Here is a 16,496-nt window from a genome sequence, read left to right as displayed (position 1 = left end):
GGTTTCTCAGCCTCGGCTCTGGTGACATATGGGGCCAGATCATTCTCTTTGAGGGGGCTGTCCCATGCATTGCAAGATGTTAAGCAGCTTCCTCAGCCTCTACCCATTAGACATGAGTAGCAGCCCCTATGGCTGAGAAACACTGGGTCAGATGGATACTCTACAATCAAATACAAACTGAACAATTGGTGAGGGGAAGGAGCAGTTTCCTGGGGGACAACCTGTGTTAGCTTCACAAACCCAGAAACAAGCCTGGAGGAATGATCTTGAGAGGGAACTAGAGAGAGTTATATAGGTATGAGTTACCCACCTTGACAACTGTGTCCCTTCCAGGCAAACTCAAGACTGGAGAAGAAACATTGGCCTATATAGGTGAAGGGTCCAGGGGAAGAGAAGGGGCCTGCTAACTGGACTGCTGCTCCACAAGTGGTTGACTGGGGACAGTGAGGATGACCTTCTCTGCACCCACTTCTGGGCCTTTGCAGGTCCTGACACCTCTATCTATAACACCACTTCTCTTCCCCGCTTCATCTGGCTCCTCATCTTCAGTTCTTAGCTTAAATATCACTTCCTTCTGGCAGGTTCTTTAACCCTTTCCCCGCAGCTGCCCTCCCTGTGCCCTGCCTCCTCAGCAGTGCCTTGCATACACACTTCTAGCACAGAAATTCACCTTATCGCACACACCCATGTAGATTTATATGAACTCCAGGAGTATGGTTCTCTGCTTGTTCCTCCCATTAGAATATGAGCTCCATGAGGACAGGGACCTTGTTTCAATCACACTCTACCCAGAACCCAGTAGAACATATGGCAGATGTCTCCCCCAAAATATTTGGTGAACTGATGAAAGAAATCACTTTCCAACTGAATGACAGAAGAAACCCAATAAATGAAGTTCATGGGGATGAAATCAAACATTTGGTCATTGTAGCAAACAGTTTCATCAATGTACATGCTGGTTTATTTCTGCAAAGGCAACAAGACTGGAGAATGCCAGGCAGAAGCGGACCCTGACCAATACTATGGAAGATGTGCAAGTTTCCATCTTTACCCACATATTTGCTGGGTGTTCACCAGTCCATTATGATACATCTTTTGGAAAATGTTTTGTACTATGAACCAAATTGCACATGGCACAATGTGTCAGCAACATATACCGAATCTCTGATGAGACAGGGAACTGCTAAACAGGGTGGTAGAGTTCTATGCTTCAAGACCAGTATTACAAGCAGTAATCATTTACATATTGATCAGGGAGAGGAGGGTAGCAAGAGGAGAGGGAGGGCTGTCCTCTGCCCTCTAGTCTATGTGGTTCCCCTCACCACTGCCAGGTTCCAACACCAAGAACACAGAGACATTTCCATCTAACTTTTATATGAAGAATTTAATTATCTATACACGGAACTAAGTCAAAAGGTTGTATTACAGTTGTTAAAGCCGCAGGTTTATATACTTATATATTTTACATTCATATCCATGAAAATACTGAAGCAGCGCAACCGCACGAGGAGGAGCAGTCCTCGTTCTCGGCACCACGTGAATGGAGAGAGACTGCTCCCACTGCCAGCACACAGTCTCCCGGGAGAGATGGGGACACGGGAGGGAACTACATGTTACAAAGTCATTAGTAGGACAGCTAGATTGTGCTTGAGGCTTCCCCTACCCCATTTTCTGTGCTGTCAGCAACGAGCGTTTTTATTGAGAGCTTCCAACTAGTGTTTAAAAGACAAACATGGCTTCGGCAACAGCACATCTAACACATAAACGGACCATGAGCTCCATTTCATATTAATCTGTAGAAATTCCACAGTCTAGTTAAAAAATGTAAACATTGGAAATTAATTGAAGGGAGACTTCTATACATTCTTTCTTGTCAAGAAAATTACTTGTTCAAAATATGTCATTCCATGAAAAGTAATTGGAATAAAACTTCATGTAACAGAGACTAAATAGAGATTGTAGATATCATTGATCATAACAACCTCAGTGGTGTTGTCTACTGATTTATGGTATGAAAACACACAAAATTAAAAACCCAAAACAAACACCAACTCAACCAGATAAATCTGAGACTGAACAAAAACACAGGTGCTTTCTCATGTGGCTACAAGGTCACTGTGCAAAATAAAATTAATGCAATATGATTAGCGTATCATACAAGGTAATAGCTTTTGCCATGTAAAGAACTAATTGCTTATGTACAAGATGTATTACATGCTCAACAAAGTACATCTAATACACACAAACAGATACAAAACACCTTCTGTTTAATTGGGCTCATTCTACATGTCTTTAAAACAGATATACTGAAACTCCTTCTATAGTGGCGGGGGGAACCCCAAACTACACAATTTAGTTGGTAACACTGGACAAAATGAAAAAATACATCAAGTCTCAGATTTCTGGACATTTGGAACAATTTTTAATAGCACATGCAGCATTCCTTGATAGTGGGTCTTTTTGCAAAACCAAAATAGCAAAGAAGTAATTTTTTTATTAAAAGGCAAAAATATATATTTAAAAATATTTTTAAAACTATTGAAAGCACCTGTGCAAAGGTGGGGGGAAGTCAAGTTGAGTAACTAGGAAAGCCACAAAAGGACCCACTACCCTGTGTATTTTTGTAATTTTTGCTTCTGTCTCTGCAAGTAATAACTCAAACATTGCGATCACATGCAACTAAGGTAAAATGAGGTAAACTGCTCTGCAGTGAGTTCTTCTACTCAGAAGGCAGTAGGTGATCATGCTGGAAGTCACATGATCAAGGCTGCATCTCCCATCATCCCTCTGGGCAGTGATATGGGATAGTGGGTCTCTTTGAGGACTTTCAAGCCTGAGGGGGGGATGGACAACATATGATTCCTAGAAAAAGGAGGAAAACAACACATAAGCAAAACAAAACAATGAGCAAAATTCAAGCTAGGAAAATGAGTCAGGCATGTAAACAGCATGGTGCCAAAATGATTAAAAATAAAAAAAGTAAAAGGGGGGGGAAAGGGGGAAGGGGCGGGAGGGGACATGCTACAGAAGGAATGAAAATCAAAAAAGAAAAAAAGAAGAAACCCCACAAGATAAAGTCTTGCATTACAGAAGGTCTTCAAAGAGACTGTTGTGAATGCAGCAATGGTCTAGCTTTAAGTTCTGCAAACAAAGCTCAGCAGAATCAGAGCAATGCTGCATGTTTCACTGGAAGGTTCCAGAGAAGAGAGGCGACAGAGCCACCAGGGCACTTACATTGCTGGCTTGGGTCCATGTCTGTGGTCAGCTTCACATAATTGGACGGGAAGAGTCCCACTTGTCCATTGACTTCTCCTTTCCACCAGTCAGGGTCCTCTTTGTTGAGGACGTTGATGATCTGGCCCTTGCTGAAGGCCAGCTCGTCGTCATTCTGCGCGGTATAATCATACATCCCGATCACCTGGCACACTGCAGGAGACAGGGTAGGCTGAGCAGCTGCACACCCGCCACAGCACATGCAACAGGCAGTTTGCAGCCATTAGATATTCTCCTGTAACATTTGTGTCATTTCAGAAGATGATAAAATAAAGTGGAAGTGTTCTAAAGGGCTTTTCATAGTGTGGGCAATAGAGGAAGAGATAGCAAAACTTTCACACTAAGTCTTTAGTTTTTATAATATCTTCCTCTTTTCCATGTTTACTTGTCAGCAGAATACCTACAGTGATAACTGAATGCTTTCATTTTGAGTGAAGTGGAATTCTTACACGCTGACTCAGAAAGATGGACCCCCCCCACCCTCCCCAATCTGCTGCACAGGCCAACTGTGTATCATGGGGACTTCAGTAGAGTTCTTTCTTTCTTTTTTTTTTTTTTTTTTTTTGAGATGGGAGGTAATTATTGTCTGACCTCCAAAAATTCCAAATCTTAGTGAAAAGTAAAATCAGTGTTTTAAAAGATTATTCTGCTGTATATTTGCATCTCAAAATTTTGCTTCAAAGAAAGAAATTTTCACATTCAAGAACAATTTTTCTTCTCTCGTTTTCTTTCAAACCTATATATAGGGGGTGAAATTGTTCTTGTTCCCTGGCATTTCTCAGGCTGGACCATTAGGTCATAGTCCACACTTTATCTTTCTTAACCAACCTACATAGATATATATAGGTTTAGGTTTTTCAAATTCTTCAGCTAATTCAATCACTTCAGCAAATGATTTCAGTGGGTTTCAACCAACCCGATGACAGGGTTGTATAGTGACAGTGGGGAAGACACCATCCGGTCTCCCCAGGGGACAGCAGATCGAGCCAATACCACACCCCTCTGCCTACACGAGGCCAAAGCTCAAGCAAAAAGGCCCAGCTGGGGTTGGGATTCAGTCACAAGTTTGCCAATACTTTAATTTCTTGCAAAGGCTGCCAAGTTTTAATCTTATTTCACTGGGGATGTATAGCACAGACATTTAACCACAAGGTAGTGGAACAAAAATTCTACATTTTCCACAAATGCCACCCAAGAGCTGGTGGCTTAAAAACCTAAAGCAGAAATCTGGTCCCCTAACCTCACCTCTCTCAAATATTACTAAAGCATCAAATTTAGTCCCTTCAATCAGAAAATAGCCAACCAGGTCAACTGCAGTGCTCTGTTCTTTTCCAGTCCTTTAGAAAAGTGTGCATAACATCCTGCACATTCAGCGAAGCCCCCTCTGTTCACAGTAAATGTCACAGGGGAGCTATTTCAGTCCTCAGTGAACACCACATTACAACCAATAGACCCCCATGGCCTCCAGCTCAATCTCCTGACCTATTTAGACCTCAGCCAGCTATTTTTAGGAGTCCCTTTCTGTCACCTCACCCTTTAGCCCAAATCTCAATTTAAACTGCTGGAAGAAAATAAGGAGAAAAATCTGGTTTTAATGCCACAGCATTCATGACTCCTTTAGGAAGAGAGTTCCAACAAGGGCTCTGTTGTACCCGGTACAGTAAAGCTACTTAGATATTCAGTCCTTTTGAAAAACATATTCCATATCACATTAGTTGGGTGTCAGTCCCAGCAAGTACAAGAAGTGCTTAAAGCACATGTGAAAAACAATCTAAGAAATTTAATGAGAAAATTGAGTGGAAAACTAAGGTGACATGCAGACTATTTTCCAAGAGACTGCCAACTCCTTACCTGCTGGTAATGCTGTTGACTTAGGTGGCTCTGTTGGAGTGATTTTGCTCGTCCCAGGACTCAGAAGTTTTACATAATTAGCTGGGAACCAGCCTATCTGGCGCTTCTTCCCACGTGCCTAAAAGAAAATAATTATATTAAAAAGTTTAAAAGGTTTGTGTTCTTTTATGATACAGTTTGCTTTGTAACAGAGCATTTAGGTGAAGTTTACATATAACTGAAAACAAATAGCATTAACAATAGAATCTATGAATTACTACATCACAAAAATAAAACATTGTAGCTAAAATACAAATTGTGACAGGCATGGGTTAGCAAAGCCCAGAGTGTTTCTGCACAGGCTGGACTGTGTGGATCACAAATTCAGGATATACTGTTGTGTGTGTCCGGGATAGAAAACTCTACTCATTTAACATTAGCACTCAGATGTTAATTTCAGGTAATGTAGAGATTACGGTTAATGCCAACATTATACATGGATTTTAGGAATAATAATTATAATACTTATTGAGTGCTTATCTTATTGAGTGCTTTTTATGAACCACACTCTGTGCTAAGTACCTTATGGGCCTTTATCCACACAACAATTCCAGAAGGATAATATTATTATTCCCAATTTTGAGATGAAGAAAGTGAGGCTTAGAAAAGTTAAGTGACAGGGCCGAGCCCGTGGCGCACTTGGTAGAGTGCTGCGCTGGCAGCGCAGCGACGCTCCCGCCGCGGGTTCGGATCCTATATAGGACTGACCGGTGCACTCACTGGCTGAGTGCCGGTCACGAAAAAACGACAAAAAAAAAAAAAAAAAAAAAAAAAAAAAAGAAAAGTTAAGTGACAGTGCCAAGGCCATGGTCACAGGCTAGTTAGTGGCAAGCCGGGATTCACAATCACGTCTGTGCTCTTTTTTATGGGTAATATAAAACCTCAGATGCAAGATCATGTAGATGCAGTATATGCAGAACACAAGGAGTCTCAATTTGACGCTGTTTTCAAAAACCATCAGGCCCATATACTGGCTTCAGTCATTCTTTTTCACTGCCATTTCTTTCTCCTTTACTTCAAACTGACTCAACACAAGATCCATCTATGGAGAGTTTATGTGCTCGATGTTGTTGGAAAGGGATACTATGTGACGTGGAGGAACTTATAATCAAGTTGGTGAGCCAAGACTTGCAGTTAGGACGCAATTCCATGAGAAGACTCTGGTTAGGGATAATGAGAAGGGCAATGACTACCCTCTGCACAGCATCAGGAAAAGAGAATCAATGCAAGTTGCACCCACATGTGCACATGCGTCCACACTCACACACAGAGAATATCTTATCTAGAAACAAGGCTCTGATAAAAACAGTTGCCTTTGGGGACAAGGGTAGGAGCGAGCCATTTGCATCCCCTTTTATAACTTTTAAATCTTAAACAATGTGAATATATTATCTGTTCCAAAAATAAGGAAATAACGCTAAAAATAAAACTTCAACCACCTCACCTCTGCCCCCCACCTGCCAATTTATCAAGGAGAATACCTCTGGGTTACTTTTAGAAGGCAGATCAAGTTTCACTTTCCTTGTGGTCTGATAGACTTCATGCCCTTGGCTCAAGGACTACAGCTTTTATTTTCACAGTGACCCTACCGATGACTGAAGTCATCTGTTTGCGAGTTCCCACATGTTTATCTATCCAGTGTACTGCCACCAGCTCACAATGACTCCACTATTTCCCCCACCTCCGCAGTTTCACAAGGGCAGAACATAGAGCTCATTGGAAATTTCTTCATTTGTGTGTCCACACTGAGAGTCACACTGGTTAAAGGGTCAGAATCTATCCTGGGCATGGCAATTCGGCCACTTTATTGCAGATTTCAAGAACCACTTAAATCTCTCTTTTGAGCAAGATGCTAGGAATGTGAGGACTAAAAAGTATGGCTGCTGAATGCAGGGAGCTGATCACCTACACATGGAAATAAGAAACAGGCATGGAAAGCTGAGTAATAATATCACCATTGACTAGGAAATACCAAAAAGTGGTGCAGACTGGGGTCACCACCAGAATTTAAGGAAAGGAGACAGCACTTCTGGTTGGGATGGTCACAGAAAGCTTCTGGAAAAAGTGGGATACGGCCAGCTCTTGAGTAACTGGAGAGAGGTGAGAGTCAATACCTTGGGGAGAAAAGTTAGGAGCAAAGGCAGTGAAGCCTGAGAGCCTGGGGTCTTTGGTTGTTTTAAAGAGCAAGTCACCAAATGAGATGGAGCAGCAATGTCACTGCAGAGTGCTAAGATGTAAGGCTGCAAAGAGAGGGGCTCTGTGGGCAGCCTTCACCAGCAGGTTGAGGAGGAGGGCAAGGGGTATCTCCCAGGTCTTCAGAACAGGAGAGGGCCACCCGGATCAGATGGCCAATGGGGCGACAATTCTACACAGGGAGTGGGACCCACTGGTCTGAGGAGGCTCTCCCTGCTCAGCGAGGGAGCAGGCATATTAAAGAAAGGGAGTGGATTTCCAGGACTCCAAAGGTCAGATTCCAAGCCAGTAAGCTGTATCTGGCCAGCACTTCTGGACAGGGTTTTTATGGCTTCCCACCAGCAAGTTCCCCAGGGGAAGTTCCTTCTTTAGCTACACTCCAGGCTGTGCCTACTATTCCAGCCAAGACACATTTATTATATCCGGAAAGGTACTGTATGTTCAGCTCACCACAATATAGACCTTCCCCAAAGTTTGCCTCAACAGTGTGTGACTGGACAGCTAGCTCCTTCCTTCTTTCCTGTGGAGCATGCCTCCTGCTCATGCTGGTGCAAACCCCGATTCTTCAGCACCCCTCAAGGCCCTGTTTTCCACACTAGCACCCTGCACAGCGAACTCTTCTTGCCTTCCTCCTCCATCTCAGACTCACCTAATTCCTAACAGTCCTGCTCACAGCCATATGAAAGTCAGCTGATTTGATAAATTGGGCCACAGGCACACTACTGGATACCAAAAGGTTACTGCAGACTCCCTGCTAGGGACACTAGGGTTTTTACAAAGGGGTTTCTAGAAACCATTCATTCATGTATTCAGCAAGTACTTGCCTGTGTTTTGTAGCAAGCCCCATGCTCAACTCTAAAGGACGACACTGGGCTCTGTGTCCCCCCTGCACACACACCCCCTTCTGCACTAAGGCCAGATGGGCTGCAGGGGAATTCAGCCCTTCATGGGCCCCTAAGGATGCTGTCCTCCACACTAGCTGCAAAGCCAGGGCCTGCCTTGTCTGGAGGATCTTCACTTCGGAGGTTGTGGGGTAGGAAGGAGACACACTTCCTATTTGAATCAGTCAGCTTATCTACAAGTAATTGCTATAGTAGTAACTCTTTTAAAGCAACTTTTTATTTAGAAATAATTTCCTACTTACAGAAAGGTGCAAGAGTAAGAAAAGTACACAGAACACCCATATCCCCTTCACCTGGATTCACTTGTTAACCTTGTACCCCACCTGCGTCACCATCTGTGCATTCTCTCCCTCCCCCACCCCCTTCTCTGTAATTTCTTTTTCTGAACGACTTGATTACAAATTGCTTACATCATGGCCCCTAAATACTTCAATGTGTATTTCCTAAAAATAGGGATATTCTCTTATAACCATAGTACGGTTATCAATTTTAGTAAATTAAGCACTTATACAATAATTTTATCTAATCTAGTGTTCATATCCCAATTTTGTCAGTTATCCCATAGCATCCTTTAGAGCATGTTTTTCTTTCATACGGGATCCAGTCTAGAATCAGACATTGTAATAGCTGTCAGGTCTCTTTAATGTTCTTTTACAGGTTTTCTTTGTCTTTTATGATACTGACATTTTTGAAGAATACAGTCGCTCCCTCCCCCCTTTTTGACTGAACATCTCTCATTTTAGGTTTACCTAATGTTTCCTCATAATTAGATTCAGGCAATGTCCTTCTGGCCAGAATAGTATGTAAGTGATGTGTCCTTTTTAGCGCAGCACGTCTGATGCATATAATATCCACTTGTCCCACTGGTGATGATAATTTTGATCTAAGTAAGGAGTTGTCCTAGTTCTACATTGTGTAATTACCGTGCTTTCCCTTGCAAATAATAAGTGATCTGTGGGGAGTCATTTTAAGACCATGTACGTTTTCTGTTCCTATTAAAATTTCTCCTTAGATTTGGCATCCATCGATTCTAACAATCTTTACCATGACGGTGGTGTAACAGTAACCTTTTTAAAAGCATCTTTGTCTCTGGAAATGAGACTCAAAAGAGGCATCTGAAATGGTAAAAAGAATAACAAGATGATGTGAATAAACACACACACACACACACACACACACACACACACACAGGAATTAAAAATACTGTGAGGTACAGATGTGGCTTTGAATGCAAAGAAACCTGCTATTATAACACACCTATCAGCACTGATGGAAAGCTCCATTTCTGCAATGCCATGACACTTAAAGATGACTCTCTACAGATATCTCTCATCATATGAATTCTCACTATCCCAACACTATCTGAACTCTGGAATGGAATAGATGAATTTTCAGATGAGTCCTTAGCTCTCAGAATCCGGCTACTGGCTGGTTGAAGTTTAGGAACCAATTAGATTCAGAAAATGTGGTATCTCTCACTATCCATATGCAGGTTTTAGGCAGTGAGGGTTTATTTGTACTTTGCAATGAAATAGTGTCTCTTCAAAATTTTGCACATTCAAACTTGGACAGAGAATTTTAGACAAACAGAAAAGATACTAACTTGCAGCTCTCCTTCCCACCATCCACCCGGATTCTTTTTTCGGATCAGAATCAGCTGCCCAGGGGCCAGAGTCAGCTGCTCGGGACCTGTAGCCGTGTATGAGGCAATAACCTGGGCAATTTCTGAAAAACAAGATCAGACATCGTGGTGCACTGTCACAATCAGGAGAAGGAAAGTCTAAGACAACACAGCCACCTCCCAGGTTCACAGATTAAAATAATCAAAACCAATGTATTGGGCTGGTTTTCTACTGAACAAATAAGACTCAGTGAACTGCTCCCTTGTGCCAGAGCTACCATGCAAACGCAGCACTCAAGGCTTGGGTTGACCTTTCTGTTCTGCCCCATCTGCCGTAGGACTCCCTCAGCATCTATGGAGCTTACTTACCAAGAGGTTCCCCTCTGTGTACCACTCCTGCACCTTTGGACACAGCCCCTCCCACAAATCCCCAGAACACCCTAATCCAAGGGCAGGGCCTCATTCATCCCCAACCCCAGCACAGGAGTACTCAATGACAGTTAGGTGAACACAGGAACTCAAGGGAAGCTTTTCCATCTGCAAATAGAGTAGAAAGAGAAATTCTATTTCCCTCAGAAACCATCAGGAGCCTGGCAGTAGGTCACTGACAAGTTGTTGCTTCCGACTCTCACTCCCACCACCACTACCATTTTCTTTATGGCTCACATTATGAGAGTGATCCCTGAATATCAAGTATGAATCATGGGAATGCAAATTTATTTCTTTTTCTTTCAAGTTAAAGGAGAAACCTGGAGTTAAGAAGGGAATTTTATGCAAAAATAACAATTCAGCAGAGGAAAAAAATGTAAATAGTTCTATACTTTTCCTGAATGTTAAGTCTCATGGGGATAATTCCAGCACTACCACAGTCCAAGCTCTGAAAAGTACCCTTCTACTGGCACAGGAATTCGAGAATGAAAAGACAGAATCCTTTTCTGGTGAATGCTGGCGCATCTACAAGTAACTGCTTTCTGAACTTCTAGAGGCAACAGAGAACACTGTCCTAGTCCTCTATACTCTATCCTTATCGTACTGGTTGCAGAAAGAAAGGGAAAATGAAGGAAAGGACAGAAAGAAAAGAAGGAAGGAAAGAAAAAAGAAGAAATTAAGAAAAGTCAGAAACAAAGGTGGCAAAAGGGCCCGTTACAGTATTTCCTACTTTTCTACTCACTCCAGTGAACTAGTAAGATTCAAGTATTTTAGCAAGTGAATCTGTTACCCTGTTCTGCAATCAGGGGTCAGCCACCATGACAGCCCTGCCTGAGGCTTCACAGAGCTCCAGGAAAGCAGGAAAGCCCAGGGCCAAACTTACATATACCTTGGCTCTGACTGACAGCTCTAGCTGGGAAAAATATGCTGAGATGAGGATTCTCCTGTAATGTGCCAAGAACTAGCTCTAGATTCCAAGAGTTTTTGGTTTGGAGAAAGTTCAAAATAGTGTTCTATTTGGCATCAGATATTCCTGCTCCTCAAAGGACCTGGCATAAGTAACCAGTGATCTGCCCCAACATTCTTTGCTGTTTTTTGTGTCCTTGAGGAGCTTGCTAGTTTCAGGGCAAAGCTAAGCCCACTTGGGGATCATACATGAAATATCTGGATCCTTTGGAATGACAAACATTCAAAACATAGAAGACTCATATTTAAAAGAGATTTGACCCAGGTAATCCAATATCTAGAGTCTGACTAAAATTCTAGACAACCTAAAATCTCCCTTTTCCTGGCCATGTAAGCCTTTGTGGAGCTGAGCACCAGACAGACACACAAACTCCTCTCTCAGTGCAGCAGTGACTGTTTCAACCTATAATTTCCTAAGGATATGACAAAATAGCTCAAATGACCTAGACTAGGAAGATGTGCCAAACAAACCATATTATTTTACATCTGTTTCTTTCTCCCCTCTTTCATGCTACTATTTATTTATAGAACATGTGATTTTGTTTAAATAAACTACAACACTTTGAATTCAGAGGCATGACTATAATTTCATACCTTCAATGTGTACCTGAGGAAAATCACCCAATGGCTTCTAAATTACTGGTACCTACACTCATAACATCCGTGGCTCCTCTAATCTTCTCCACTGCTTGTGACTTAATGTGCTGTCAGGAAATGACAGAGGCCTTCCTGAGCCTGACAAGAGGATGCGTGAGAAGCAGCTGATCCCCACCACCTTGCCTGAATTATTTCTTCACAACCCAAGAGAACATTCTGTCTGATAATGTCCCCACTCCCATATGTGAAGCAACACTGAAATTTCATAACCATGTATACATTATTAATGGATTCCAAGGAAAGGATCTACTCCAAGCACTCTCAGGAAAGATTCTTTTGTCTTTACTTTAGGCTTCTGGCCCTCAAAAACAAAGATGTGAGCAACTCTCAATCACATTCAAAACATTGAAAAATAAGCATGAGGGTTTGTAACTTACCAGGTTTTTTTCCTAAACTCCCTGTTTTCCCAGCAGTTCCAGAGCCCTTAAAACAGAGCAAAAGGTCTCATTTGCATTCTGAAGAGTTTTGGTCATGCAACTTAAAAAACGATTAACAATGATACAAACATGCCTGAGCCCCTAAATCCCTCTTTTCATTCTGGGGAAACATAGTAGAACTGTATCACCTGACATGAGAACATATCTCAGGAAAAATGAAACAAAACAAATACTTTAACACATGTGGCTTTTACTCTTTCCTTTAAGAGAAAAAAGCAGCAAAGCATGGGGCACTGTAGGATCACAGAGGGCTCAGGTATTGACTGTGTGTATGTAGCACAGGCACATCCTGGACCTGAGTCCAGTCAAACAGGAGGTTCCATGCTAAAAAGACTTTAGTCTACATCCTAAACACTAAGCTCATGCTTTCTTCTCAAATGGTTAAATATAAAATATTTCACACATTAAAAAGTACAGAGAATTTAACCAATACCCGTGAGCCTACAACCCAGATTTAATACATAAAAATATTAATATTTTGCTATGTTTGCTTTAGGAGCTTTCTTTTTTAAAGAACTAAATAAAACAGTACAGGGGCAATTGAAACCCCCCCTCCCCCATCCCATTAACCTCTCTCTCTCCAAAGAGGTAACTGCTGTCCTCTGTAGCCTTTCCACCCGATTTCACACTGTCTAAACTCTGAAATTTCTGTATCAATACTGAGAGCACAAGCCATAGACACAGACCATATTTCTTTCCAACTAGTAAGTGTTGCAAAAGTGCTTTGGGGTTGAATTCCTCTCATAGATACTCATGGAATTTTAAACCAGCTGAGTATACTAACAGAGACCAGGAGAATCAGGACAGGGGCCAGAGTATAATCTGTTGTTACAAAGTACTTTATTCTGAATTAATTTTTACCCTTGAGTTCTTATCTTGCAGTAAATTAAGTATTCCAATTAAAACAAAACAAAAGGCTTAATGAACTAAAGAGTTACTGTAAGAATAAAAATATGCAGTTAATCTACCAGGAACATAATTTATCATGGTCCCTTTGTTTTGATTATTAAAATTTAACAACCATTTACCAGGAAAAGTTTGGGTTAAATTTTTACTCTAATTATGCATTCTTTATTAATAAAGTTATATAACACTAATCTCTCTTACAATTTCTATAGGCTGTATCAAATAAAGAAATACCAATGAAACAACATTCCTGGTGACAAGTTACTTTCCCAGTACAGGCTTATAATATACTCCCTATATTCCATAAAAAGAACAAAGCAATTGATAATACCCAACAGTAGAGCTCAAGTAGCTTCAATGTGCTACCTTTGAAAAACCACAACCAGCACCATAAGTTAAGACATATTCAGAAGGCCAGGTTCTATCCTCACTGCACCTTAGAAAAGCTGCTCCAGGCTCCATGCCCCAGACCTTCTCACACAGAGAAGGCAGGACAGGACAACCCCTCCCATTCCCATACATCAATTTTAGTGTCTGAAGTTGGATCTGGTTTTTAAGTTTGGTAGCATACCTTGCTTATACACTGAACTCTATATTCAAGTACGATGAAAGAGCTGACTGTTTAGATTTTTTCCATTATTATTGAATAATGTAGCTAAATATTTATCTAAAAATCTTTAGTACTATTAGTTCTTCTGTGTCTAATAATTTAAGACTGTGGTTAAGAAAGCATCTTACAACTCAGCTTACCTTTCAAAAATGTCACGGTGCATTTATTTGTTTTAACTTACTGATTTTAGATTTTTTTATAGAAAGCTGTAATTTATTAAAATATAACACAAGTGATGGCTTTTGTATTTTAACTGATCCAAAAGGTAAAGGGACTTTTAAGAGTTTTCATGCATCATAGTGGAAATCAAGTTCAGTTTTTACCATTCTCCCCCCATTCCCCTGGAATATCATCTGTATAATTCTTATTGGATTCAACTTGCTTGTCTGAAGAAGAGTTTAATTCTCCCCTTCTAGATCTATAGAGTCCAATATGCCAGCTGTCTTACAGGGCAAAGTTACTTTCTTCCAGGCTTCTGCCAAATTCTCCAAGGGTGGGCAGACTTATACAAATCCATCCATGGGAATTTCAGCAAGCTGCTCTCAAGACCACAGCCAGAAAAAAAAAAACAACAATAATGACACCCTTAAAAAAACAAAACCCAAGCAAATAAAAAACCATTCCTTGGAACTGCAAGGAAGGTGCAGAGTCTGATGGCAGAACTACTGTAGCAAGCCACCAGACCCAGCTCCCCCTATGGAAGAGACCAGTATACAGCTCCTACTGGCATTGAAATCAGAGAGTTTTGTCCACTCACTCACACCTGGGAAAGTAGCCTCTACAGATTTTTTGCCAGCTTTTTCTCTCAGTGCCTAGGAGGTATGAGGAGAAAAAGGAAATAACTGTGAATTGACTGCCTATGCTTAAAAAAAAGAAAGAACCATTTCCTGTTGGTTTATTTATGTGCAATGGATCGGTTAAATGTCTACATTTATACCTTGAAACTCTCCACTAATTGAAATTGGCCATTACAAGATGGGCTCCCATACTCTGTGGGAAGCCCACCTACCCCACCATTTCTTTACTTGCACTATCTCAAGACCACATTTTATGCAATCATATTTCCAGGGCTCCATTTAACAACAATGGCAGCCATTTCTAATTTATAAAAATAACAGCATTTAAAATAAATTCAGTCCCCGATCAATGGAGATACTAAAATCTGTACCAATCTCTTAGATTTTATGCCTTTCTACTGTGCAGACAAAAATATAAATTTCAGAAACTTTCTACTGTCCAGTATTCTGGGGACAGTATCACCAGAATACTTTTGTTTACATGGGCAAAATATTGCTGTGTATCTTTCTTAAGGTATCTAAAAATCAATGACCATGAAGACCTAATCAAGAAAGTTTATTCCAAATCATAAGTCATTTCCATGCAGGAGTAGAGATTAATACTGAATATTATTATCCAGGCTGACACAGACCAGCCCCATACATGCAGCCTCCACTTAACTGTGGGAAGCTCTGCTTGTGGGAAGCCAACGCTTACCCTGCTACACCAAATGACAAGGTCAAACAATTACAGGTCACACCGTATTTACTGTCACGCTCCAGAACTTAGCAAAACCCAACAAAGTTCCACTGTCAAACATTGTGACTCCCTGCAAAGAGAATCACCACATAGAAAGGGAGAGGAAACAGTTAATGTGGGTTTACCTCTGAATCTTTAAGCCTCACATAGTTAGAAGGGAAGACTCCGGACTTGTCGCCCACTGTTCCTGTCCACCAGTCACCATCTTTCTTGGTAACCAAAATCACATCCCCTTGCTGAAAGGTTAAATCTCCTTGCTCAGAACTCTCGTAAGTGTACATGGCAATAAATTCTGGTGGGGAGAAATATTGAAATATGGAGAGAGCTTGATTGTTTAAAGAAATCCCAGACAGGTTTGCAAAAGCAAGTTTATGAATAAAGAAGTTAGGATAAGATCCATCCAAGAGAAAGGCTAGTCACAGATAACACAGAGAGCTGATGAATACTCTGGGCTCCAAATTCCCCAACTGCACATAAAAATTCAGTAGCTGAAGATAAGGAGACAATTCCTGTGAAGACCCAGCCACAGGAATAAAAAACCAACTGTATGTCCACCGACGCTGAGTACCAACAGTGATCTACGATTTAACGTCATGATTTCTTTTTAAATGAAAATGGTTTTCACATTTAGTTTTAACTAACGTTTACTGACTACCTATTTTGTGCTGCATATTGGGTCAGATGCATTCCTATGCAGGCTCTTGATAAGTACGTCAAGTATCTGTATTTCAGTTCTGAGGGTACCAAGTCACAATTTTAGAAAACTTTTAGTAGAGTATGTCCTTTGTGTAAATTAAATAAGACACACTTTTCATTTTTCAAGTACACAAGGGAAAACTTATATCCTACTATGCCATATACATAAATGGTAGGAAGCTGTTAGAACACAAAATAAAATATACATATTATTTAGCTAAAAATTGGCATCTACTTGTCATTCAAGCCCATAAACAGGCATAGTGAACTGATGATGCAAGTTATATCTACCCAATTCCAGAAAATAATCAGGCCTTTTTTAACAAGCTAAAAGACAAATCACATTAGTACATTTTATTATTCAAGTAATTTAGTCTTAA

The 16,496-nt window shown here is 40.9% G+C and overlaps 1 protein-coding gene across 1 annotated transcript in view; it reads right to left on the bottom strand.

The window, feature by feature from the left end:
* Nucleotides 1–16,496, bottom strand: part of ITSN1 (intersectin 1) — a 213,827-nt gene that overhangs the window by 34,841 nt on the left and 162,490 nt on the right. Inside the window, exons 25-29 of the mRNA XM_063081469.1 lie at nucleotides 15,546–15,712; nucleotides 12,309–12,354; nucleotides 9,862–9,983; nucleotides 5,125–5,242; nucleotides 3,235–3,426 (exon numbers count right to left, since the gene is read on the bottom strand). Of these exons, the coding sequence (XP_062937539.1) occupies nucleotides 3,235–3,426; nucleotides 5,125–5,242; nucleotides 9,862–9,983; nucleotides 12,309–12,354; nucleotides 15,546–15,712 (645 nt within the window). The remainder of the gene's footprint in view (nucleotides 1–3,234; nucleotides 3,427–5,124; nucleotides 5,243–9,861; nucleotides 9,984–12,308; nucleotides 12,355–15,545; nucleotides 15,713–16,496) is intronic.

The sequence above is a fragment of the Cynocephalus volans genome, chromosome 1 (genome assembly GCF_027409185.1).
Source record: "Cynocephalus volans isolate mCynVol1 chromosome 1, mCynVol1.pri, whole genome shotgun sequence".
Lineage (NCBI taxonomy): Eukaryota > Metazoa > Chordata > Mammalia > Dermoptera > Cynocephalidae > Cynocephalus > Cynocephalus volans.
Note: the sequence above shows the minus strand (reverse complement) of the source record. Positions and strands in the feature narration are given on the sequence as shown.